This window comes from Puntigrus tetrazona, chromosome 12, assembly GCF_018831695.1.
Source record: "Puntigrus tetrazona isolate hp1 chromosome 12, ASM1883169v1, whole genome shotgun sequence".
Lineage (NCBI taxonomy): Eukaryota > Metazoa > Chordata > Actinopteri > Cypriniformes > Cyprinidae > Puntigrus > Puntigrus tetrazona.
In genome coordinates this window covers 18,601,878-18,629,022 of record NC_056710.1, presented here as the reverse complement: position 1 = coordinate 18,629,022, position 27,145 = coordinate 18,601,878, and the positions used below count along the sequence as shown (strand labels likewise).

General features: G+C 35.0%; 1 protein-coding gene across 20 annotated transcripts in view; it reads left to right on the top strand.

Moving 5' to 3' along the window:
• The window catches only part of jakmip3 (Janus kinase and microtubule interacting protein 3), a 40,653-nt gene that overhangs the window by 11,972 nt on the left and 1,536 nt on the right, over positions 1–27,145 (top strand). For 8 of the 20 annotated variants that reach the window (XR_006252222.1, XM_043253801.1, XM_043253803.1 and 5 more), the window contains 19 exons: positions 1,872–2,114; positions 3,264–3,506; positions 12,750–12,950; positions 15,967–16,086; positions 17,214–17,360; positions 19,241–19,372; positions 19,514–19,549; positions 19,854–19,925; positions 20,865–20,981; positions 21,054–21,182; positions 22,021–22,104; positions 23,477–23,539; positions 23,841–23,939; positions 24,021–24,119; positions 25,169–25,228; positions 25,341–25,406; positions 25,486–25,554; positions 25,891–25,968; positions 26,126–26,332. Coding sequence is in view for 19 of the 20 variants with exons in the window: in XM_043253801.1 (XP_043109736.1) it covers positions 1,872–2,114; positions 3,264–3,506; positions 12,750–12,950; positions 15,967–16,086; positions 17,214–17,360; positions 19,241–19,372; positions 19,514–19,549; positions 19,854–19,925; positions 20,865–20,981; positions 21,054–21,182; positions 22,021–22,104; positions 23,477–23,539; positions 23,841–23,939; positions 24,021–24,119; positions 25,169–25,228; positions 25,341–25,406; positions 25,486–25,554; positions 25,891–25,968; positions 26,126–26,332 (2,265 nt within the window). In the remaining variant the exon portion in view is untranslated. The remainder of the gene's footprint in view (positions 1–1,871; positions 2,115–3,263; positions 3,507–12,749; positions 12,951–15,966; positions 16,087–17,213; positions 17,361–19,240; positions 19,373–19,513; positions 19,550–19,853; positions 19,926–20,864; positions 20,982–21,053; positions 21,183–22,020; positions 22,105–23,476; positions 23,540–23,840; positions 23,940–24,020; positions 24,120–25,168; positions 25,229–25,340; positions 25,407–25,485; positions 25,555–25,890; positions 25,969–26,125; positions 26,333–27,145) is intronic. The other 12 variants (XM_043253806.1, XM_043253818.1, XM_043253804.1 and 9 more) reach the window with 7 other exon arrangements.

Genomic DNA, 27,145 nt, shown 5'->3' with positions numbered 1-27,145 from the left:
ATTCATTCATTCATTCAGGTACTTTTATAATAAGTACTTACCATAAAAAATAATTCAAATGACTTTTGTAAATGATTTCCTGCCGCTATCGGCTTTATGCCACAAATGCTGTCCCTAGCTCTCTGAACTGACGCTGAACGCTGAACGTTAATTTCAGGTCAGGGCTGGCTGGTTCTTCACCAGAGGCTAATGGGATCTCTCAGCCTCCAGCTCTGCTGACTCTGGCTGGACTCAGACCTCGTCTCAGCACGCTCTCTTACGCTGCATTCAAATGCAAACTCCCTGTAGGCCCAAAATTACTTCTCTTTGCACTTTTAATGTTTTGAAAACAGGCAGAAGCGTCCAGTGACCGTCTGACCCAGTTCTGGTCCGGGGTGGTGTGGTGTCAGACGTATAATTTCACCTCGGGGTTACTGCCTCCATCTGGCTGTCAGCGAGCAGAGATAAATTTATAAAAGCCAGCCGAGTAGAGACCTTTTCTGCTTTTAACATTAAAGGCATCCCTTCAGACTCCAACCTAGTTTTATTTAGCGGCGTTTGCAAAGGCAAGCGTGTCTATTATTGTTGCTTATTGGGTTAAAAAATTATTCCACAGTATTCAACTTGCTTGATATTTTCTTATATCATTTTATCTGAATTATGAATCCGAATTACGTTTGCTGGTTTTTTTTTTACATTGCCTGAAAACGGTTTCCTTCCACGTTGATAATGTATTTATTATTTTTAATAAAGCTTTGCAAGGAAGCATATGCAAGAAAAATATTTTATTTATTAGAATGCTATGGTACTAATAAGCTAAATAATTACTGAACCAAAGCTAATCAGATCTATAGTCTATAACAGTTATTGAATAATGTGTAAAATGATACTCTTTTCTTTAATGGGGCTGCTGAGACAAATGCAAAAAGTTTACTTTGAAATGAATGCTGGATACGGTATTACACATCATAATAATGTTTCAAAATACCAATAATAAGCAGGGAAAAAAATCTATTTTATGCACAACGGCGAACTTTTGTTCTTGTTTTGTCAATGCATTGCTATTTTTGAATATGCATTACTGCAGTGATCTCGTAACAGGCATAAATGCACTGTTTTGATTACAGTCTATAAGTGACTGTTAATACACGCTCATATTTATTTATTTATTTTCGCTTTTCATATCTCACACATTTTGAAAACGTACACTGTCAAGCCCCGCACGGTGCATGCTCTTTCTCCTCTAAAAATGTAGTTAACCTACGAGAATCAATAAAATGTTTGCCTACGAGAATCAATAAAAAAAAAATGCATGTCACATCTCTTTTGTAATGTAACGTTGATCTCAAGTCAGTGATGCAGCTTCAGTTTCATCCTTCTGTGTCTCGTTGCCTTTAATTCGCTAATAACTTTTGCTCCATATCTGTTTCATAGGTGCAGGGCCTGTGCATATTCAATTATTTAAACATTGTTTTGTGTCTGAATTTAATAAGGGCTTGTTCTGTGTTCTGTTACTAGCGTTGCTCTTATTGTTGGCCTTTGGCAGCATGTGTCAGATTGTGTCAGAACAGAGAGGACGTGTCCTGATGTGATCCCCCTCGTAGGGTCGTGTCCTGACACAATAACTGCTCTATTTTTAGGACACGCTCAATATATTCTGCACCGCACTGAATTATGGAACATTGCCCACAGCTGTAGTTCAGCATTGCGTTGCATAAACAATGACTCAGTTCGTCATACATTATAGCACATTTCATTAATTGCAAGTATGCGTATCGCACAGTTTTTTAATACTACGTATAAAATACTCCTTCAACTTTAAATGCAAATGCAATTTATGGTCCATTAAACTTTTCATTCTGTATTTAAAGTGTTCACATCTGTTTCCTCAGGTCAGTAAGCTGGAGAGGGAGAAGTCTCAGGAGGTCCGTCACGAGCAGCACAAGTCCGCGGTGGTGGTGACTGAGTTAAAAGCCAAACTGCACGAGGAGAAACTTCGGGAGCTGCACGGCGTTCGGGAAACACTCCTACGTCAGCACGAGTCTGAACTGGTGAGGGTCATTAAGATCAAAGACGGAGAGATCCAGAGGCTCCAGGCCCTCGTCAGTGCCCTCAGAGATGGATCCACAGATAAGGTACCCTTGGCATGGAAATAAAATGAAGTAGTGCATTTTATATGTGCAGAGCTTATCATTTATTTGCAGGGGCCCATTGATGCTAATGACCATAGTGCAGCAAAAATAAAAACATAATTCTGAAAATGAAGTAAAATAATAGAATAGTTAATACAAATGGTAGCATACATTATGAATAGAATATTTATTATTATAGTTATAGTTATTATACTTTATTATTATTCTACAGTAAAATTGTTATACTAATATTAATTAGTAATAAATAAATAAATAGTATTATTATTATTGTTATTATTAAATTAATAACAGTTGTCATCAAAACATTCAGCCATTTGACATAACATGATATACTATGATTAATAATAATATTCACATTATAGTAAATTATACTTAATGATATAAATGATATCACTATTTATTATTATTATTATTATTATTATTATTATTATTATTATTAATAAAAAAAGATGCCATCTTAAAATTCAAAATCCACATAACACATACTAACAATAATAACGATGATGATGATAATAAAGAAATTATATTTCAAAAAACATCCGTAAAAACACTAATTAACTATAAACCCAGTATAATGGACAAATGTAATATTACAAAAGCATTTGCTATTTACATCTTAAAATTCTGCCATAACACATAATAATAACAATAATCATCATCATCATAATCATAACAATTACTACTACTATTATTTAGATTTATTTTAAAGTCCAGATTATTGTAAATTATTTTCATTTTCTTTTGCACTATTTATACACTCAAACCTCTATTTATTATATATAGAAATATTTTGTTTAATTTTATATTACTGCCCTACTATTATGTCTGCTCTAAAGTTGTTAAATAATAAGGAATTTATTTAAATATTTTAACACACATATATATATATATATATATAGATATATAGATATATATATAAAATTTTCTTTTGCACTATGTATTTAGCAAAAACATTTTAATTGAAACGCCAGGGTGGTTGTTGTATGCTGTTCTTTAGAGACTTGCCAAACCAACGCAAATAACTTAAACAATGCAACTAATGGAAAAACATACTGAACGTTTTGAACCGACGTTAACATTGGAAACGCCTACACTGAATGTGATTGTCTTCTGTTCGGTCTGCTCCCACAGGTGAAGTCTGCGCTGATGGCGGAGGCACGAGAGGAGTGCCGGAGGACTTTCGAAGGGGAGCGCATGCGACTGCAGCAGGACATCTCCGAGCTGAAGCTGGTGAAGAGGCAGATGGAGGACGCGTTAAGCGTGGCCCTTCAAGCCGACAAAATCAAAGCCGCCGAGATCCGCAGCGTCTACCATCTCCACCAGGAAGAAATCAACCGCATCAAGAGAGAGTGTGAAAGAGAGATCCGCAGACTGGTACGTAACACTCTTTTAACACACATCGACGCACCTGTCATCTGTCGGTTTAAATACATACTTTTAAAGCTGAACACTTACCACAGGTTTCTCCACTGGGACTGTCTGCAATTAATGTGCTGAATGGAAATCTTTTGTTAACTGGCCGAGCTTTACACGGTACGCGTGGGAAAACCACATAGGTGTTGAAAACGGTTGGTCAGTTTGATGAAAGGAATTATTAACTCGTGTCTATTTAGCAGAAAGCACTTCTGTAAGAGCTGCCCGTTGCGTGTTAAGTCCCGCCCACTCTGACTTTTTCTTTCTTACTCAGGCAAGCTTTAAAAGCCAGAGTTTAATGCAATGCTTGATTTTCAGTTCATAACTTGTTCGGATATTATTTTTGTGTGGGCTGGAATGAATTATGACACGCATTATCCACATTTTTCTTAAATGTAATAAATGATGCAGTGAAGTGATTTAAAGCGGCAGACACTGCAAAGTATGAAGGAAACGGTTTACTATGGAGCAGATGTGGGTGTTTTTACTGATATAGTTCCCTGCCATGCACTGTGTATTATTTGAAAACGGTTTAGCGAAAAAAATCTCACTTGTATTCTTTTTGGGGCACAAATGCAGCGCTTCTTTGGATGATTTCTGTCAAAATCCATTCAAGATGATCCGAAAACATGATTTAGAAACCTGAAACTTGCCTGATTTGGAGGGGGGCAACGGTTGCTAAGGTAGCGTTGGCCAGGGCTGTTAGTAAAGATTTTCCCTCCAGATCCCCCATTAAAGCTTCAAGGTTTTAAATCAGTTGGTTCACGTTTTATATTTAGCCATGCGTGTGTGTGCCTCAAAGTGTGTGTGTCCTTGTGTGCTACACTTTAAAGTAGAGCCGCTTTCTTCCCTTCGGAGGCTCTCTTGTTCTAGGCTTTTTGCCATCTGTTTTTTCCTGGAGTATGAAAATATCTCTGCCGTCCGTGGCCGCTGGTATCGATCGCTCTCGTGTGGCTGAGCGATCTACTCTATATCGCTTCAGGACTTACTAAATGGGAGAAATAATGTGGAAAACAGGGTTGAGTCATGACTCTGAATGATGTGTGTAGTAGAAATGACCCAAGTGATGGAGAAGATATTTCACTTTTTTCTGAGAAGTATGGATATTTATGATGTTTATGGTAGATATATTTATAGGTATACGTTTTTACATGACACAGCAATATTCATTTATGCTTGTTTGTACATTTTGTTATGTACTGTTGTTATTATTATTGTTATTATTATTCTGTTTGATTCACCTGTTTTTAAATAGAGCAGCATTTAATACAAGCTGACAAGCTGAATGAAATAAGAGAATGGACAACTGCAGATCATTTAATATATATTCATAGAAAAATAATGTAAAACTTTTAGTTGTAGAGTGTTTAGGCCAGCAGAGAAGGTAAGGTGTCGAACGATATATATATATAAATATTTAGTTTCATTTTATATTACATATTATGCAAAATATTTCTATATATAATAAATAGCAGTTATGTTGTTAGTAGTAGTAGTAGTAATACTTTTTTATGTAATAGCAATGCTGTAACATACTTTAATATAAAATTGCATGTTTTATATATATATTATTTTTTATTAATTAAAAAAAAATCTGTCCTATTGCATTTGCCCAATATTTCAATATTTTATAAGCTCCCCCATAAACATTTATATCCGCTGTTGGTCCCTAATCTTATCCCATTCTATTAACTCATTGTAGAGCTATTGAATAAATGTTACTGGTGTATTATCTGGTGGGTTGTGAAAGCAGAAGGTCTGTATGCGATTAGAGGTCTGTTTCGTGGTTGTGTGGAGGATGTATTGATCTTTGGATTATTTATTGTATTGCAGGGCCGGCTGGGGATGTTAATCACATAATCACTTTAGCGAACAGGGTGGCAGGGCATGCCAAGGTGAACACAGTGTGTGTGTGTGTGTGTGCGCGCGCATGTTTGCTGATACAAGTCCACGATTGTCCTTAATGGACAGGATGGACCACACAACCAAAATATTAGACAAACCCATCATTAGATATTCTTAAGGTCTGATGTTAGTTTTCTAAGCAATCAGACTTACTTCCATCTAGCAAAATATATACAGACGTGGACAAAATTGTTGGTACCCTTTGGTCAATGAAAGAAAAAGTCACAATGGTCACAGAAATAACTGTTATCTGACAAAAGTAATAATAAATAAAAATTCTATAAATGTTAACCAATGAAAGTCAGACATTGTTTTTCAACCATGCTTCAACAGAATTATTTAAAAAAATAAACTCACGAAACAGGCATGGACAAAAATGATGGTACCCCTAGAAAACACTGAAAATAATGTGACCAAAGGGACATGTTAATTCAAGGTGTGTCCACTAATTAGCATCACAGGTGTCTACAACCTTGTAATCAGCCATTGGGCCTATATATATGGCTCCAGGTAATCACTGTGTTGTTTGGTGATATGGTGTGTACCACACTCGACATGGACCAGAGGAAGCAAAGGAAAGAGTTGTCTCAAGAGATCAGAAAGAAAATTATAGACAAGCATGTTAAAGGTAAAGGCTATAAGACCATCTCCAAGCAACTAGATGTTCCTGTGACTACAGTTGCACATATTATTCAGAAGTTTAAGATCCATGGGACTGTAGCCAACCTCCTGGACGTGGCGCAGGAGGAAAATTGATGACAAATCTAAGAGACGGATAATCCGAATGGTAACAAAAGAGCCTAGAAAGACTTCTAAAGAGATTCAAGGTGAACTTCATGCTCAAGGAACATCAGTGTCAGATCGCACCATCCGTCGTTGTTTGAGCCAAAGTGGACTACATGGGAGACGACCAAGGAGGACACCATTGTTGAAAACGAATCATAAAAAGCAAGACTGGAATATGCCAAACTACATGTTGACAAGCCACAAAGCTTCTGGGAGAATGTCCTGTGGACGGATGAGACAAAAATCGAAGTTTTGCCAAGGCACATCAGCTGTATGTTCACAGACGAAAAAATGAAGCATATCAAGAAAAGAACACTGTCCCTACTGTGAAACATGGAGGAGGCTCTGTTATGTTCTGGGGCTGCTTTGCTGCGTCTGGCACAGGGTGTCTTGAATCTGTGCAGGGTACAATGAAATCTCAAGACTATCAAGGAATTCTAGAGAGAAATGTACTAGCCAGTGTCAGAAAGCTTGGTCTCAGTCGCAGGTCATGGGTCTTGCAACAGGACAATGACCCAAAACACACCGCTAAAAACACCCAAGAATGGCTAAGAGGAAAAAATTGGACTATTGTAAAGTGGCCTTCTATGAGCCCTGACCTCAATCCTATTGAGCATCTTTGGAAGGAGCTGAAACATGCAGTCTGGAAAAGGCACCCTTCAAACCGGACACAACTGGAGCAGTTTGCTCATGAGGAGTGGGCCAAAATACCTGCTGAGAGGTGCAGAAGTCTCATTGACAGTTACAGGAAGCGTTTGATTGCAGTGATTGCCTCAAAAGGTTGCGCAACAAAATATTAAGTTAGGGTACCATCATTTTTGTCCAGGTCTGTTTCATGAGTTTTTTTTTTTAATAATTCTGTTGAAGCATGGTTGAAAAACAATGTCTGACTTTCATTGGTTAACATTTATAGAATTTTATTTATTATTACTTTTGTCAGATTAAAGTTATTTCTGTGACCATTGTGAGTTTTTCTTTCATTGACCAAAGGGTACCAACAATTTTGTCCACGTCTGTATATATGTGTGTGTGTGTGTGTGTGTGTGTGTGTGTATATATATATATATATATATATATATATATATATATATATATATATATATATATATATATATATTTATTTATTTATTTTTTTAAATCAGCATGCAAGCATTTGCGTAAAAGAATTGATTAACAAGCCAGCATCTGCCTAGCAACGCCCTAGCAACCACATAGCAACATACAGAGAAGCTGATGTGATGACAGTAAGCTGAAATAATAACACAGTAGAATGAAATAGCAGAAGGATGAATCACACAAGGTGTTTCCTGATTGGTCAGCTGCAGCGATGACATCAGCACCAGTCGGAAGGTTGCCAAGCTTGCTGTAGAATTGATCTGATGGGCGAGAGAGTGATTTTAAATGGAAGAGACGTTCGGATCTCGGTTAAATGAAATAATTAGATTTATTCTGGTTAGGGTTGCAGTGAGACATCAAAGGTCGTTTTCTCATGTCATGTGAACGGGGAAGGCCTTGGTGTAAGTGTTGGTACACAGTCTGCGAGTGATGTGAGGAACGCATGGAATACTGAAATTGTTGAAAGTGTGATGCAATCCACAGGGGGATGCTGGACACCGACTCGTGGGATTTTGTTTTATAGTGCTGTGGTGCTGTGTCTCCAGCAAATACTTTTTTTTTTTTTTTTTTTATTATATATATATATATATATATATATATATATATATATATATATATATATATATATATATATATATATATATATACATATATATACATATATATATACATATATATATATATATATATATATATATATATATATATATATATATATATATATATATATATATATATATATATATATATATATACATGAGCAGGGCTCTTTATTTGTTACACGGATAAGCCAAAAAAATAAATTAGCCAAACGTTTGAATAAAGCAAACTACCTAATATGGACTATATATTTATTTAGCAGTTTGCTATAACAAAAAGCACATTACTAGTATCTCAGCGTGTAATTACTTTTTTGGAAACACAGCAAATACATTTTAGGAGTTTTTTTAATATATATTTTTAATTTATTTATATATTTACGCATTTTTTTTTACTTTTATATAAAATCATCATTTATACTCGTATGTAGCATGCACTGTAAATGAATTCTATTTAAATCTGAGAGCTATAATTTAGCCGTTTACATAGGCAAACGCAAGTCATGTTTTTCAGCTGTTTTTCTCTCGTCATTTTGTACAAGATGTTGTTTATGAGTTTAATAAAGTGATGGAATGGCGGAACTAATAATGCATGTTAATTTGTAATACTGAGTAGAAAATTACACATGTCTTGTAATAAGTCACGGCGATATTTGTTTTAGTGCCTGGGAAACTTGGATTGATATGCTCTTCGTGGTTCGAATGCTTCAATCCTGGCTGTAAGTTTATTAAGCATGTGTGAATGTGTCTTGTTTAAAGGCTGGGTAAATAATGTTGAGTCCGTGGATAAGGGGCGTAACAGGATTAGCTTCAGAGAAGGAGACGTGGTCTGACACATGAAAGAGAGACTCGGTCGTCTGAGGCGTTGAGAAGTCAATTAGAGACGGGCTCAGACGCTCGCGAGGGGAGCTGGATTACAGCTGGCCCGCCTTTTTTGACGAGATAGCTGTGCCTTGGACGTTTGAGGGAGTTCGGATCAGCCTGGTGCATTGTTTGGAGAGGCTTTATGTCGTTGAATATTCTCTGAAAAAAGTGAGCTGCTTCGAGTTTTTATGTATGTTAATAATAATGCACAACGCACACGCTAGTCCAGAAGTGATCCCGTCAGCAGAAGGGAAATAAAATGACATCATTCTCCAATATACAAACATATTTGTTGGTCCATGCCCCTCAATTAATATGATGACAATATTGTTTTTGATGATGTTTATTATTATTATTATTATTACATTCATAAAAAAAATAAAGAAATTATGTGTGTGTGTGTGTGTGTGTTCATATATTTATTAATTTATTAATTTATTTAACTTTTTTTACAATTCAATTCCATGAAAGTCCCTACAAACTAGTTTATCTGTGTGCGTGTAATATATATATATATATATATATATATATATATATATATATATATATATATATATATGCACAAACAATTTTTATACAGGATGGCAAATGTGTCAATGAATTAAAAAACTAATAACTATATAATACTACATCGTGCATATTACTTTTTTAATACAGCAAGATTAATTCAAATATAGTTTTAAAGAGTCTTATGATTTACCCTGCGTATCATTAAATATTTGTAATTTAATAACTGATTCTCAACCTTAATTATTTAAAGGTTTCTCTCCTCCTTTGATGTTTAATATAATATTGTTTTATGGTCCAATGAAGATTCATCATGGGGAGCGCTTCTTAGATCAACCCTAAAAGAGAACAAAGTGACTGACAAAAATTCAAATGGTTATGAGTTATAATTATTTATGTCAGAGGAAAGAGACTGCAGAGCGATATTAAAAAAAAAAGGATGTACTGTTTAGCAGCCACTATGTGAAAATATGAATGCTGCAATTAACCAATTAGAACCAAGTTCAGCAGGCATGATATATAATCATTAAATGCATATTCCTGCTGGTTGGCTTTACATTCAAAGCACGCTCCTGCGATAACGCCACGTGATGAAGGAAAATTGACAAATTAGGGCACTTCCACAGAGCAGCAGGGCTTGCTGTGTTCAAATCCATGTTAAGCAGTGCACCGGCAGGAGTTTGGTGTCCGTCCCTCACGGGTCTAGAACCCTGCGAGTCTGGCCCGGAGCCCAGATCCTGAATGTCCACGGCCGATATTTCTCGATTAAATGAATCCATCGTGCCCGTGAATCACCAAGGAAACGGCGAGGAGCGTGTAACGGCATACATCATAATCAACGCATGCATGAATCCCGCGGAACCCGCGTTTAAGATGCTAATGTGTCGTGTAACGTGCATTTCTGCAGAACAAGTGTCTTTCTCCAGCCGCGGGGATGCCATGTAAGAGAACAGGGCCTAATTTTCCCACTGAGCCGTGTAGCGCTTTATATAACACAGATAAACATAGACAGTGTGAGAGGCTGACTACGATCGCTATGGTTACGCCTACAGTGGGCGTGTCGTTGTGAGTCACCTGACGCAGAGAATGACTCATTTAACACCAGAAAGATGGAAAGAAAGAGATACGAAAGATACGTTGTTCTTTAAACGGGTTTATCTAAGGATATAGACAGTGATTGGACGGAGATTTTAAATGAGGGGGTTGGAATGGATACCGGGGCTAGTTGTCACAGTGTTAGGTTTTTAGCTGTTTCATTGATTATTGCGTCTCATTATTGTTTTACTGTGAAATTTAGGTGAAAATACAGCAGCTCAAGGCTGATTTTTTTTTTTTTTAAATAAAAAATAGAGCAAAAACACTATTGTGAAATGCTTTAGTTAGTTTTGAAGTAATTTTGAGAAATGCTCAAAATTATTTAAAAAAAATAAACAAATTACTTTCAATTCATATCTCGTAATCTCAATATTTTAATATCAGAATTGTGAGAACAGTATATATATATATATATATATATATATATATATATATATATATATATATATATATATATATATATATATATATATATATATATATATAACATGCAATATCTATAAATATATCTATTTAAAAAAGGAAAAAAAACATCCTGAACCCAAACATTTGAGATGAGTGCGATTCAGAGAATGGTAACTTTTTTTTTGTTCTGGATATAAATATTAGTTATGTTATTTTGTAGGAAGACTTTAAGATGTGTGTCTGCACAAAAGCTGATTTTCAAAAATAAACCTGCAGTAAAAAGCGTGACCGCTAGCCGCAGCTCTTTATCAGTTTTATCAGTCCATCAGCTCACACTTTATACTCGTCAAAGATATTCAGCTAAATACCATTTCCGCGCAGGTTTTAGTAACTGGGATGTATAAATTCTGTGCGGCGTTTGAATCGCTGCGTGATAGGAGCGTAACGATTCTTTTGAAGGTCTGTGTGAAGTATTTCTGGACTGTGCATGAGGCCATTTTCCCAATTAGGTGAATTATCAGAGCTGTGATTTGTAAAAGGTCGGTCTAAAGATTTTCCGTTTGCATGCTCGAACGTGAAAGGAATCGCAGAAGTCTGACGTTTCACTCACAAAGGACCGAATGCTGCGGCAAACCTCCGTATAACGAAACACGGGAGGTACAGTAGCTGTGAAGGATGGCGTGTATTTGAGAGGTAGAATGTCAGCAGGCAGCGCGAGCTATTTCTTTTGAGCGGCGCTTCTGTTGTGTTCACGCATAGTCGCTGGGATGCGAGTGTGAGGAGTTGATGAAATGGCTTTTTACGGGTTTTCTCTCACTGACACACAAGTGTGACGGGATCACAGAGGCAAGGATTTCTGTTGCATTTTGACCATTTTGACTTTATACCATTTATGAACTTTCAGAAGAAAAATACACAGATGCTGTTACCGGGATGGGACCCTGGGTGAAAGATGAATATTGGTATTAACATGCTTCATTTAAGTGTAAATAGGGTATTTTGAATGGGTTCTTCCCCAGTGACAGTATAAAATAAATCTTAAAGGTGCTATAATGAATAAATAAATAAATAAATAAAGCAGTGCATAAGTGCAATTATTTAGCCTTCTGGAAGCTTTCTGTTTTATTCGATGCAATTTGAGAAACGAAAGCAACAAACTAAAACCGTTGTTTTAACTTATTTTAGGCCATTTTCATGCAATTTAACTTGACGTACGCTACAACTGAACTAACAATTAATAAAAACTGTATAGACATTTTTTGAATTTGGGGAAATAAATAGCAAATAAATGAATGAAACTAAATAATCAAAGCTAAAAACATAAAAAGCATTTTGAATTATTTTAAGATCAAAACTGCTTTTTATGTTTTTAGCTTTGATTATTTAGTTTAATAATCAAAGCTAAAAACATAAAAAGCATTTTTGATCTTAAAATAATTTATTATTATTATTATTATTATTATTATTATTATTATTATTATTATAGCCAGCTAATCCCTAAAGCAGCATTTCTCATTTTAATTTAGTTTGAATTGATGAGCTTTACTAAAAATATTATTAATAACTTATTAATAATAAACTATATAAACGTGTCACTTTTGTAACTATGTATTCAATTTTATAATGATATTTTTCAGTTAATGTTTCTCATTTCTAGTCATTTTTTAATTTTTAAATTTCATATACTTGCCCAAGCATTGTAAAAAATGTCAAAAAAACATTCATAAAAACTACATAGACAAAAAACAAAATATCCATATTTCAAAAATGAAATCAAGCGTATGATAATATCTCAGCGATTCTAAAATAACCCTGGGCTGCTGTGTTTTGCCCTTCCTGTCCTGAGCGAATGAGGTAACCGTGTTTTCTGTATGTATTTACTACGACTGTGTGAATGTGTGTGACCGTGCTGTGTTCTGTCCTGTAGATGGACGAGATTAAACTAAAGGAGCGCGCTGTCTGTGGGCTGGAGAGAGAGCTGAGCGCTCAGGCGGGCCACACGTGGAAACTACAGCAGCAGAAACAGGCTGTAGACACTCAGCTGGCCCTGCTGCGAGACTCCAGCCCCAGACGAGAGGGCCCTTATTCACCCGCTGCGGGAGACGCAGCAGAGAACGCAGCTAACCCTGTAAGCACCTCTCCTTCATTACTAAACCTCGCCGTCTGCTGCACTTCTGCTTTCACTCTGCTCGCCTGCTCCGGTCCGTTTTCCTCCACCCAGATTTATATATTTTCCATTCATGTTCTCCATAGAGATACCGCTTTTGAGCAATGACGGTTTAACAAGTCGTGTCAGCTTCCTAGTAAAATGTTATAGGCCTAGTAGGAAAAAGAACATAATCTGTATTTTTATGTTACGTTTATAAACATAATTATAAACTTTAAATATAAGATCTTGCAGTCAAATGGTTTTATAATTGAGTGTGTGTGTAGTTCATCCGGTCATAAAAGTTGTTAAATATATATGTATTTTTTTAATTATTTGTAGGCCGCCGGACAAAATGTGAGGTTTTTGAATGTGTATTTTATTTTATTTTATTTTATTTATGGAAGAAATTAGTACTTTTATTAATCAAGAACACACACAGTTGATTATAAGTGACAGTAAAGACATGTATACGCTGCAAAACGTTTTTATATGAAATAAAATCTGTTCTTGTGAAAGTAGCATATTAAACGGCATATTAAAATGATTTCTAAGGATCGTGTGACACTGAAGACTGCAGTAATGTTACCATCACGGGAATAAATGACATTTTAAAATATGTTCAAATATAATTTAAAAAAATTATAAAATTAATAAAAATTATTATTTCAAATTGTAATAATATTTCACAATATTATGTATTTTTTTAGGAGCATAAGACACTCGAAAACATTGTTGCTGCTATTCATTTTGGAGCTGGTTAGTTTTTTGGTAAATGGCTTATATTTATAGAAATGCCTATGGAGAAAATAAATGGGAAAAACGCTTGAGGTCTGTAGGAAGAGTGGCCAATAACGGTTTCACTTTACTGTTTGTTTATCATTTATCAGCTGTGCTGTTATTCAGCAACCTTTAAAAGGATTTTAATTCCAATCCAGAGTAATAACATCAAAAATGCTTTAATGCATGTGGTATTAACTTCGTGCACAGCCGACCGATTTTAAGAGAAAGCAAATACGGTCTCTCAAAAGGTGTTTGATTCATTGACAGGTTGTAAATGAATCAAATACAGATTCGTGCAAAGGTTCGAGGGATGTAATAGATCTGGGTTTGAGGAAAGTATTGCTGGTCCAGCTGCTTGTTTGGTCTGCTGGAGTAAACACAGATCTGTCCCGGGATCCTCACGCTTCACCCCACGATCATGATTGCACCTCTTAGTGTCTGCACAAGCTCCTCTGTAGACATTAGTGACAGATTTTCATTAACTAGTGACTTTTTAACACTCAGTTTCTACTCAGCTAACCTCTGTTAGTAATGTTTGTATCAGAATATATATTATTCTGCGCCTAAATAAACCATTAATAGCATGAGCTAACATATTTCTAATGCCACGTTCCTGCAGTTTTGGCTTTGTGCTTGTTTTTACTTATATCCCTGCACACATGATCATGATTATTGTCACGTGATTATTCGTCTCCTGCTGCGACTTGAACGAGGGCCTGTTTAATTTGCCGTATACTCTATTTGAATTCTTTCTCGAAGAAACTCATAATGCTCGTCGTCTTTACGCCGGATCTACATTTATGCATTTTACACGGGATTTTATCCAAAGCAACTTAAATTGCATTTAAAAAATTATGTTTCTTGGGATTGCACCATGCTACTGGTTGAGCTACAGAAATTGCATAGGAGTATACAGATTTGTCATTTATTTTTAGTCTAGTTTCTTTAAATTATTTCTTTATTCTTTACGTGGTTTGATTGCTATGTAACAGACTTGATTCACCGATGTGTTGGATTGTGATATCACCTTACTGAGAGAAGCAGTATTTATCATTTATTGCAATTTAATAATATTTACAATTATTTAAAATATTATTGCAAGTTAAAATAACAGTTTCTAGATGAATACACATTAAAATGTAATTTATTTCTGTGACGGAAGGCTGATTTTTCAGCATCATTACTCCAGTCTTCAGTGTTTACGTGATCATTCACAAATCATCCTAATATGCTTATTTGCTGCTCAAGATATTTATTATAAACACTTAAATTTTTTTTGTAGCTGAATGGTTTTTTTAATAGGCTTTGATTTTTAGTATTATATGATTAATAGCACATTCAAACACATTTTTTGTTACCTTAGAAATGTCTTTACTATCACTTTTAATTCATTTAATGCATCCTTGATAAAATAATATTTACTAATAGCATTTGAATGCTGTATAACAGACGTGTTTCACCGGTATGTTGTAAACATTTAGTCTTAAAGCTTCATTTCTGTGGCACCAAACTACTCTTTAAAAACCGTTGACTCTCTTCCAACAAGTTTAAACTCTCCTCGTGTTGTTTAATCAGATGCATAATGATATAAATGTACAGGTATAAAAATAGATTTCGCTGTGAGATGGGCATTTGACTTGCAGAAGGCTGAGGGTGAGAGTGTGAGCGTGATCTTTCCCACATATCACCTTCTCCAGGGCTGTTAGGTAACGCACGGATTCACACGTTCGGTGTATTCTCGCGTCTCTATTTCCGAGGCTTGTTTCCCGGCAGCAGAACATCTTGTCTCTGGCTGTGTTTGTGTTGTTGTGGGTTTGATGTCTGCTTCTGCTGCGGTGGAGCTGCTGCTTTCATTTTCTCTGCAGGAGAAAAGATGGATTCGATCAGTGACCTTTCAGTGTGGCCACGCCAGAGCGCTCTGACTCTGTTCCCTCCGCCGGCCGTTTCTACGGTTACCTGATATAATGGAATATTTCCTAAATACCATAACAACTAGAATTGAAATCAAATGAATAAAAAGTATATGATATAGGTAATATATATATATATATATATATATATATATATATATATATCAAGACATTGATGTTAGTCAAAGATGTTTAAAGAAGCCTTGCAGTTTGAGATAGATAGATAGATAGATAGATAGATAGAGAGAAAGAAATGCACATAAAGAGTGTTTTTTCCAGTTACCTGCAGTTGGTTTGTTTTCCAGATGCAGCAGTTGGATGAGAAGGATGCTCGACGTTTCCAGCTGAAAATCGCAGAACTGAGTGCTATTATCCATAAACTAGAAGATCAGAACGCACTGCTGTCAGAAGAACGCAATGAACTGGTGAGTCTGTGCTAATGTTAAAAAAATCTATATTTTCTTTCATTTTTATGTAAAAAAACTAATTATTTATCATTTAATAACTAAATAATATAATTTTTTATAGTAAAACATGTATTTTCTTTTATGTTTATTGTTTGGTTAAATATAATTTATGTTTTATTGTTATGGGGAAAAAATTTCTACAAATTTACATTTCTAAAAAAAAAAAAAAAAATTAATAAAAAATATGATATTTCTAAAATGTATATTTTATTGCTTTGGTTTTAATTTATTGTTATGGTAAAAAAATCTTATATTTCTAAAAAAAAATAAAAATAAAAAAAGTAATAAAAATTTTATATATAAAATTTATATTTTATTGGTTTGGTTTTAATTTATTGTTATGGTAAAAATATTAATTTATTTGCTTATTATTATTATTATATAACATTTATTTTTTTTACTTTTGAACAAAACAATTCAGACGCCTTAAAAAAAATCAGTATAAATAATAGCTAACTTTTCCAAGCTCTAGCTGCTTTGTGCACAAATATAGTGCGTCTCTGTATATATGTGTATGTCTTCTGTATCATGTTTACCGTAATATCATAGCATATTAAATAGTGTTTCGCCTTTCTCAGTGTTATGTGATAGTATGAATGTTCTCTTTAATGGCAGTGATGAATGATTTCAGTGTTTCTTCCTCTCAGCTCAGGCTTAAAGATCTTAAAGATCAATACAGGGACCGAGTGATTTAAACATGGCAGCTGAAAGGGTTAGGATTCAGTTTTTACATCTCAATACGGTCCTCAACAATGACTTGATTTTCAAGTAGGCCGAAATAGCCCAGTTGGTTTCTCTATCAGTTCAGATTTCACGTCTTAAACTTAATTTTCTAACTTGCTAGGCAGTTCTTCAAATATACAGTTCAGATCAATATTTTTCAAAATACCACATTTGCTTTGTTGTTCAGTTTAAGTAACTTTGCAGGTTTTATGTTCTGAATCAGTACTAGCATAGCATTCTTCTTAAAGGAATGGTGTTCATGCATCGTTAAGTATTTAAATATTATTTGAGGTTACTGCATGCTTTTGCCACCTCAGCTTTTTTTTTGGTTACCCTCTGTTTCTGTGTGTTTTTGCGCCCAGTTAAAGCGTCTCCGTGAAGCTGAGAGCCAGTATAAGCCGTTACTGGACAAGAACAGGCGTCTCAGCCGCAAGAACGAGGAACTGGCTCATGCTTTGAGACGCATGGAGAACAAACTGCACTTCGTCACTCAGGAGAACATCGAAATGGTAATGAAGTGAAACAGTGCTCTGAATATATATATCTGCATTTACTTTTTAATCGAGAGGTTAAATAGCATGCTTTTATTTTTAAAAATTTGTAGTTGCATCACGGGAACTTTTAAAAAGAACTATAATAAAGGCAAAATTATTAGTGCTGGGCAATGATTATTTGTGAATAATCACATTCAAAATAAGTTTTGGTGAATAACATATATGTGTACGTACTGTGTGTATTTATTATACCCAGCACTAAATATTTCACTTAAAAATTAAATATTATATTGTTGAAAACCAAATGGTGACCACTTCAAGTTATTAAAATACTGATGTTGATTAAAACATCGACATAACAGATCAAAAGCTTTTTATTTGTTTATTTTTTAAAAAACTATGTCTTTTATACTCACCAATACTGCATTTACGTAATCAAAAATAGATTTTAAGTAATATTTTTATGGTTATAGTGTGTACGTATAAAGTATTTGTTTGAATTATTCAATTTATATATTTTTTTATTTGCATATATTTTTTTGTTTTAATGATCAAATATTCTTAGTAATTATGCATGGATTATGTATTTATTTTAGCATTTCTATATTATTATTACTAATCATTCTAATTATTATCTAATCATATATTATGTAAACTATTAATTTAATAAACTATGATTAAAACTATATATAAATAAACTAAGTATTATTAATATGTTAATAATACAATAGTATTGTGTGAAATTGTCATTTTAAAATGTTATTTTTTTAGGTTTTGTTTGTTATTTATTTTCAATTGCGATAATTTAATTATGCATTTATTAAAATCATTAATAAATCATCCTTCAGACATCAATCTGACATCATTTTTATACATTTCTCATTCTCGTTAATGTTGAAAACAGTTGAGCCGCTCAGAAACCATGACACTTTCAGGATGCTTTGATGAATGCAAATAACATTACAAAAGTCGTCAGTTACATTAAAGCAATTTAATGTTTCATTTAAAAAAAAAAAAAAAAATCCTGCTTCCCCCAGCTTATCCTGAAGGAATCAGTAATTTCTTTGCCAGTGCGGTCTTATTGCTTGTATTAAATAAATGCGCCTGCTCTTCTGCAAACGAACAAATCAAAATGATTCCTCTTGGAAAAACGTGGTTAATGCGGTAAATGCATGATGAGGGGGCTGGTAGGGCCGGCTCTGTTTTGATCAGTTTATATCCGGCGACTGCTCCACCGTCATTACACGTAATTGGCCATTTCCAGTTCAGACACATTACTGTTATTTTGATTGATTCCCTAGACCAGTGGTTTTCAACCTGTGGGCCGCGGCCCCCCAGTGGGCCGCAACGGTATTGCAGGGGGGCCGCCAGTTATTATCAATAGAAATAATAATATTGCTAATGTACGTAAAAATGTGTAGTAATAATTAAATATCATAAATAATTCAATAACAAAAAATAATAATAAACTGTTACTATGCGTTCACTATTCCAGGTCGTTGATTGGTTTAAAAACAACCCGCCGATTTAGGCTATGTAACATATTTTTGCTGCATACAACCCGACACAAATAACAGGTTCATTTAAATTTTTTTGCAGTGGGCCGCGGAAACATATGTGTTTGGTTGTGTGGGCTGTGAGTTACAAAAGGTTGGGAACCACTGCCCTAGACAAAGGAAGCATCCGTCTGCCTACTCTGCTGCATGAACCTGCTTGTATACCTTCGATACAGAAGCAGTCTTTTCAGATGAAGTCGCATCTAACGTTAGCTCCGAATACCCAAGCGTCTTTACGTAACGCGGTCGTGTTCGCACATCTGAACATTACGATAGCTCGCCAGCCATGAGTTATTATCCGTCAGCACACATCCGGTCACTTGCCGTTTTCTTTTGCAGCGAGAGAAGGCCGGGACGATTCGACGGCCCAGTTCTCTGAACGATCTGGATCAGAGTCAAGAGGAAAGAGAGATCGAGTTTCTCAGACTGCAAGTGCTGGAGCAACAGAACATAATCGACGATCTGTCCAAGGTATCAGCTTTTCTTCTAACACGGCCGCGCAAAAAAGTATTTCAAAAGCCACGATTAGATTAGGTTTGAATTAGACGGGGTCTATGATTATACGTGCAAACTCTGTCGCGCTGTTTTCTTATCAATGCTTTAATTTTCCAGGCGCTGGAAACCGCCGGATACGTGAAGACCGTGATCGTGAGTCATTTCGCCTTTGGGAAATATTCGCACTGTGAAATTATCATATATGGGTTTTTTTTGCGTATGAGCGCAGCACGTGTCGCCTAACGAAACTACAGGAATATCTGTTTCTCAACGGGTGCATGAAATTAGCACCTGGAGAGAGTGAGTAATGTACTGTGTGTGAGGTTCAGACGGGATGTAAATGCTGGAAGTGTAGTGGAAACGGCACCTTGTGCGTTACAGAAATGAGATGTTTACGTATGATAGAGAATCTGACGCACGTTCTTTGTTTGAATCTTGTTTTGATTGTGTTTCTCAGGAGAGGGACATGCTGCTGAGATACAGGAGACAGGACAGCCTGCGCAGGAAGAAGCCCTTCAGAACCTGTAGGGTACGCATTCACACTTTTAAAAAATCTTGCATGCAAGATATATGCATAAAGGTGAAGAAAAAAAATGAAACAATTGCAAAATAAAACAAATAATGTACAATAATATACTATTTACTCATACATTGCATTATTCATGACTAAGCCTTTTAATGAATATTTTTTTTATGGTTATAGTGCGTACGTATAAAGTATTTGTTTGAATTATTAAATTATTAAAAAAAAAATTATTTGCATATATTTTGTTTAGTTTTGATGATCATATATTCTTAGTAATTATGCATGGATTATGTATTTATTTTAGCATTTCTATATTATTATTACTAATCATTCTAATTATTATCTAATCATATATTATGTAAACTAGTCATTTAATAAACTACGATTGAAACTATATATAAATAAACTAAGTATTATTAATATGTTAATAATACAATAGTATTGTGTGAAATTGTATTTTAAATTATTTTTTTAGGTTTTATTTATTTTCAATTGCGATAATTTAATTATGCATTTATTAAAATCAATCTAATGTTGTCATTTTTATTGTCCTTTTAAAATAACCCTGTGTTTCTCACAGAAAATCTCATTTTTGATTTTTTTTGTCCTTTTTTTCATTATTATAATATTTTAATTTTTCCTTATCAGCAGTATATTCCAAATTACCGACACAATTATTATAGAATTTTATGATCAACCGCATTTATTAATCCTAGTGATGTTTTATGTCTTTCCAAAAATATATGAATTTACACAACAATTAACATTAACCCTAGAAATCAAGAAAGATATTTATACATTGTATTTTTTATATAGAATATAACCCTATTTTTTCTGTTAGTATTTGTTGCTATTTTTACTTATTTTTATTATTGTTATATTTTTCTTTATCTTCTGTATATTTAAATACATTTGGGTCAATTTGGGTCTCTCTCTCCATAGCCGGTGGTGGAGACGTTTTTTGGCTATGACGAGGAAGGCTCTATAGACTCGGACGGCTCTTCTATTTCCTACCACACAGACCGAACGCCCTGCACGCCAGACGATGACCTCGAGGAGGTGTGTGTGTGTGCGCGTGTGTGTGAGAGACTGTAAACTCTGACCGTAAAGCTGTCGTCTCTCTGCGCTCAGGGAATGCTTAAGGAGGAGACAGACCTGCGCTTCCGTCAGCTGACGATGGAGTATCAGGCTCTTCAGAGAGCTTACGCGCTCCTGCAGGAGCAGGTGGGAGGAACGTTTGATGCAGAGAAAGAGGTCAAGGTAAATCATTTAAACATCCCAGCCATGAAATATTTATATTCACTCTCTTTACAGTAACAACAACATCTCAGCTATTAGCGGACGGCTTTATAGTTCATCATATGAATATAATTCTTTTTGCAATATTGCACTGTGCAATATAAACCAAACACAATCCAGAAAAAGCTTTTTGGACCGCGAGAAAAAGTAACGGTACATTTTTTTCTCCATTACTTTAATAAATTATCTTATTAAACATTTGCATTTTGCACTAGTTGCACTAGTATTTCATTTTTTTTTTTTAATGCAATAATAAAATAACAATTAAAATGCAATGGCCTATGAAAGAAAAACAGAACACTGAAGGACAAATGCATACAAAGACAAATTACTGCTAAGTAATGCATTAGCGGTATACAAATTTGTAGAATATTATAGAGTCACTTAGACCTGTGTGCATGCATTGAAGTGATGATATTGATGATAATTATTGCACACAAAATAATACTGACTGTCAAATAATACTTTAGGTCATTGACTATGCATGCATTACATCAATTAAATTGAGAAATTCTACTAAGAGTAAAATATTTTTTGCATTATTTTTTCATTTAAAATGAAATGCTCCTTTGTGGGTAACATCATAAATTCCCATGAAACTCCTTTCCCCCAATCACCTTCTGGTCACGCCCACTTTTCACAATTCCTGAAAAAGCCCCGCCCCACATTTGTTTCCTAATTCAGTAGAATATTTTACTAAAATACACAAAAGTAAAATGGTTTAGAAATGGCATTCTTTTCTTCGTTTCTTTTTTTTCTATACAAATGTGCAAAAATGATAATCGCTTGTCTGTTTTAGACTCGAGAGCAGCTTCAGGCCGAACTGATCCGGTACCAGACCAGAATAGCCGATCTGGAGTGCGTTCTAAGTCATCAGGGACAGGTAAAACTGACATTTAGCACAGCTGTACTTAATTCCGTTAAAGAAATAGCTTACAAAAATGAAAATCTACTTACACCTCAGGCCATCCAACATGTAGAAGGGTTTGTTTTTTCCATTGGAAGAGTTTTTGAGAAATTTAGCAATGCATCACCAATGGATCCTTTGCGGTGGATGGGTGCCGTCAGAACGAGAGTCCAAACAACTGATAAAAACATCATAGTAATCCACAAATTATTTATTTCTTACACACTCCCAACTTTTCACTTAACAAGGTGTTAACTGATGGACTGTTGACTCGTTTGGACTCTCGTTCTGACGGCACCCATTCACTCAGCAAGGGACATAACAATACATTTTTCAGAATGTCCTCAGATAAAAGAAAAAACTAATCTCATCATGGACGGCCTGTCAGCCAGTTTTAATGAACAAACATCTTTACATGTGCACAGCTTTTTGCAGACTTTCTTGTTTGGTTGCTTGTGGAAACATAATAGTTACATAATTCAAATTGAACCTTAAAGTGCCCCTATTATGGATATTTGAAAATGTATTTCATGTAGTCTACAACACAGCTCTAAAAGAACGAAAACATCCAGCAAAGTCTGAAAAGCGCACCGTGTGTGAAGTTATTCTCTCAAAAGAAAGAGTCGACTCTGACTCACTGAAACGAGTCGTTTTTAAAACGAGTCCCAAACCGCTTCACACTGACGTCAAAGTAAAACATTAGCAAATTGCATGGCCGCACGTTGATCATTTTGGGATGTTAAAAGCTCACAAACAGTGCTTTAATTGAAATTGTTACTGCAAGGGTTTGGAAAAATGATTCGTTATACAAATTGTTTGGGAGTTGAACAAATGAGGTCAAAATATAGGCATATAGTAAAAATGATAGTGTTTTTTGACCTTGGATGCATTGGAACTCCCCAAACTCCACAAAATATGTTACTCATAACTTTTGGACCCTATTGAAAGAAATATAATTTTATGAGAGATGATGAGTATGTCTCGGAAGTGACCTTCCAGCAGCCTTTGACTCTCATCTTAGTTTAATTTTTTATTTTTTTTCCACCTGAGGGCCACTTAATGTCTAAATCAAGGTTTTTTTGTGGCAACACACACACACACACACACACACAATGACAACCCTAGAAGTAATCCCATATATTGGGTGAGTGAAGAGAAAGTGAAAGCGGTTGCTCATACATCAGTCTGGGCTGTGAAGGGTACGTGCTCAGCTGAAATTGCTCTGGGATCGGAGATGCCCTGAAGGAGAATGAGTCTGGGAGAGCGCCGGAGAGGATTTTACGCGATAATATCTGCTTGCATCGAATTTTTAAAAATCGTTTGCATTCATATTATATGCATTTTTCAGGATATGAAGTGGATCGAGGAGAAACAGGCTTTGTATAAACGCAACCAAGAGCTTGTAGAAAAGGTGGGTGGCGTTCGTGTTTGTCACATCTTTTCTTTTGCTGAAAATGTTTCTATTATTAACACAGTTAAAGTTTGACGTGTGCGACATTGGAAAACTTAGTGTGAAGGCTTCTTTATTCAATTTAGAGAGGCACCGAATTGTAGGAATGACCCAGAAATGACCCTCTTTCAGCAGTTCAGGGGTTTTAATTAATTCCATGAAGCCGATTTGAGGCAGTGAACGCAGCTCATTTGTTTCGCAGACAGTTTTCCTCTCAGATGCTTTTTTTTTTCACCCGACGCTTTGCGCTTTTTGTTCCCAGATTAAAAATATGGAGATGGAGGAGACGCGGCTAAAAAATGAAATTCAGGACGCGAAAGACCAAAACGAACTCCTGGAGTTCAGAATTCTTGAACTTGAAGTGAGTCTTGAGTGGGTCGAGTGTGTCAGATTTAAGCTTTCGGAATAGAAGAAGAATAATGGCACTCTTTTGTTTCTCCAGGAAAGAGAGAGAAGATCTCCTGCCATAAACTTTCAGAACATCCATTTTACCGAGGGCATGAGTCCCCTGCAGTTGTACTGTGAGGCAGAGGGTGTTACTGTGAGTGCCTCATGTCTCCGTGCATAGAGAGACCGGGGCTAGATGTCACGTGGGGGAAGTTGTGTTAAGATTTTAATAGTGAATCACCAGGTTGGAGCAAGTTGTCTCAGTGACTTACTTAAAAAAAAAAAAAAAATATATATATATATATATATATAATTCATTTATAATTCATTTATAATTTTTTTAAATGTAATAGTACGTTACAATATGATTTATAACATTTTGCATGTCTCTGTTTTCTATATATATATATATGATTAAATGTTGTTAACTTATGTTTTCATAATTATTTAATTTCTAATTTTAAATGAGTATTTTGGTATTTTCCCTCATTAAGTCTTTCAGTATCATACTACATGCAACTTACGCAAAAAACACATAACTGTTTTACCAATTTAATCTTTCAACTAAAATTGTATCATATTACCCAATGTATGACGCATGTTAAACACAGACATGTTTGGTTATATTTCAAATATTTCACAATTTATTAAATAATGATTTAATATTGTTAGTTTGTTTTTATAATTGTTCTACCTACTGAATCTTTAAAAAAAAAGCTTTTATATTATTTTACGTATAACAATTACATACAGATATTTACATACTGTTTTATATTTTATTTAATAGTTATTTCATATTATACAGGTTTATTATATCTCATGTTACATTTTTGTATTACTGATTAAATCTATTAAAATAAATATTTTTGTATTATAGTGCATTATATATTATAACACATTTTAAATAATGATAATGCTATAATGACGTTTAAAGATTCAGTTAATAGTTCTATAAAAGTCTAGACAACGATGAAAACCAAAAAAAACAACTCCCACTGTGGATATTTGACTAGGTTTTGATTATTTTAAAGCTCTTGTTGATTTTTATTGCACCTTTAGGCTGAGGAATCCTCTTTTTAGCACGTTTTTCAGCCGGAAGTGAAAGTTCCACCTGATTATTATAACTCATATCAGTCCAAACACGTAACCGGCTGTCAGTGATCCAGCACAGATCTCTCAATTAAAGTCTTTCTCACACCGCAGGACATCGTGATCACAGAGCTGATGAAGAAACTCGATATTCTGGGGGATAACGCCGTAAGTGTATGTTGATTTCATATGTAAATGTGCGTGTTTACACATGCCTGGGTGTGCTTGGTACACGTGCATATCTCCGTCACTCATGTCTCATCTTTTCGTTGGACGACGCGCGCAGAACCTGACCAACGAGGAGCAAGTGGTGGTTATTCATGCCAGGACGGTGTTAACGTTAGCCGAGAAGGTATGTCTTTTTTTAAAATCGTTTATTTACTTCATGCTAATTTCACGCTGATGGTGATTTTGACGTCGCTCGTGTCCAGTGGTTAGAGCAAATCGAAGTCACCAAATCAGCACTGCAGCAGAAAATGTTGGACATCGAAAGTGAAAAGGTAAATGTATATTAATGCGCCGCGCACACATTTCCATAAGCTCGTTTTACCCCAAAATAAAGAATTAATTAGCCAAATATGTGTACTATTTACTATTTTTCCCAAATTCCAAACTTTTACTTATTAGATAATTTTTTCGTATATAAATTTATTTTATTATTTTAGACATCATTTTATGTTTCTGCAAATAAGGTAACAGTAATTTGATCAGGCTGGTATTTAATTAATATCATAAATAAATAATCTCACTCACTAGTCATTTCTGATTGACTTTAATATATTAATGCTGTGTGTTTGCATCCAAACATATTTTTCTCCTGTCGTTTTCCTCCGAAGGAGCTCTTTAGCAAACAGAAGGGCTATTTAGACGAGGAGTTAGACTACAGAAAGCAGTCTCTGGACCACGCACATAAGGTAAGGGCTGTACGTCAGCTAACCCGCGTCCAATAATCCCTGCGCTTGATTCTGAAGCACTGCGGAGGAGTTTCGCTCCGTTGTGAGACGCGGCTCCGCGCCCCCTGGCGGTGAAAGCCTGCCATCTCCGGCCCACACCCCTCTGTGTTTCTCTCAGCGCATCCTCGAGTTGGAGGCGATGCTGTTTGACGCTTTGCAGCGGGAGGAGACGGGTGGGAAGGTGTCCGAGCTGCTGAACGAGCAGGACCGCGATTCGCTGAGAGAGGCTGTGGATCAGTGGAAGAGGCAGGTCTTGAGTGAATTACGAGAGAGAGATGCGCAGATACTCAGAGAGAGGATGGAGCTGCTGCAACATGCTCAAGCGGTATATATATACTTCTATGAAATATAACGGAAAGAGATCGGGTTTATTTCCATAGACACGTACTGGCATATATATATATATAAAGATGGACGCATTTAAAATGTGCATTTAATCACATACACAGTGCTGTCAAATGATTAATCGCATCCAAAATAAAAAAATATCGGTAACACTTTACAATAATGTATTAATTAACATGGATGAAGAATTATAAACACGTGCATTACGGTGTTTATTCATCTTTAATGAAAATACAGTCGTTCATTGTTCGTGTTAATTCACAGTGCATTAACTTGATTTTAATAAAGCATTAGTTAACGCTGAAATTAACATTAACTAGCATGAATAAATGCTGCATGAATAATAATTTTTTTTTTAAGTAATATGTGTGGGTCAGAGACATTGTCCACGTCACAAGAAGTTAACTAAATTATTTTATTTCCATAGAAATGTCTACTTTTAACATTTCAAATACGTCTTTGGAGAATAAAAATGTCAAAATCGTACGTATTAAAATACATAAAACGATAAGTATTGCATTTTATCGTTTTAAATGAGTGAAGAAATGTTCCTGACGAATACCGTAGGCAAAACATAGGATGGCTTCAAATTTAAAAAAAAAATTAAATTACACCTAATTAATATTTGGGGTGAAAGTAATTCATATTTGAATTATTTCTAATGTTACAATTACGCCTGGCAAGTTTGAAATGTAGTAAATCAAGTAAATATTTCTAATATACAATGTAATTAATTGCAAGTAATTAAAAAAAAAAATTCTCGTTTTTGTGGGGAAACTAACAACAATTTGAA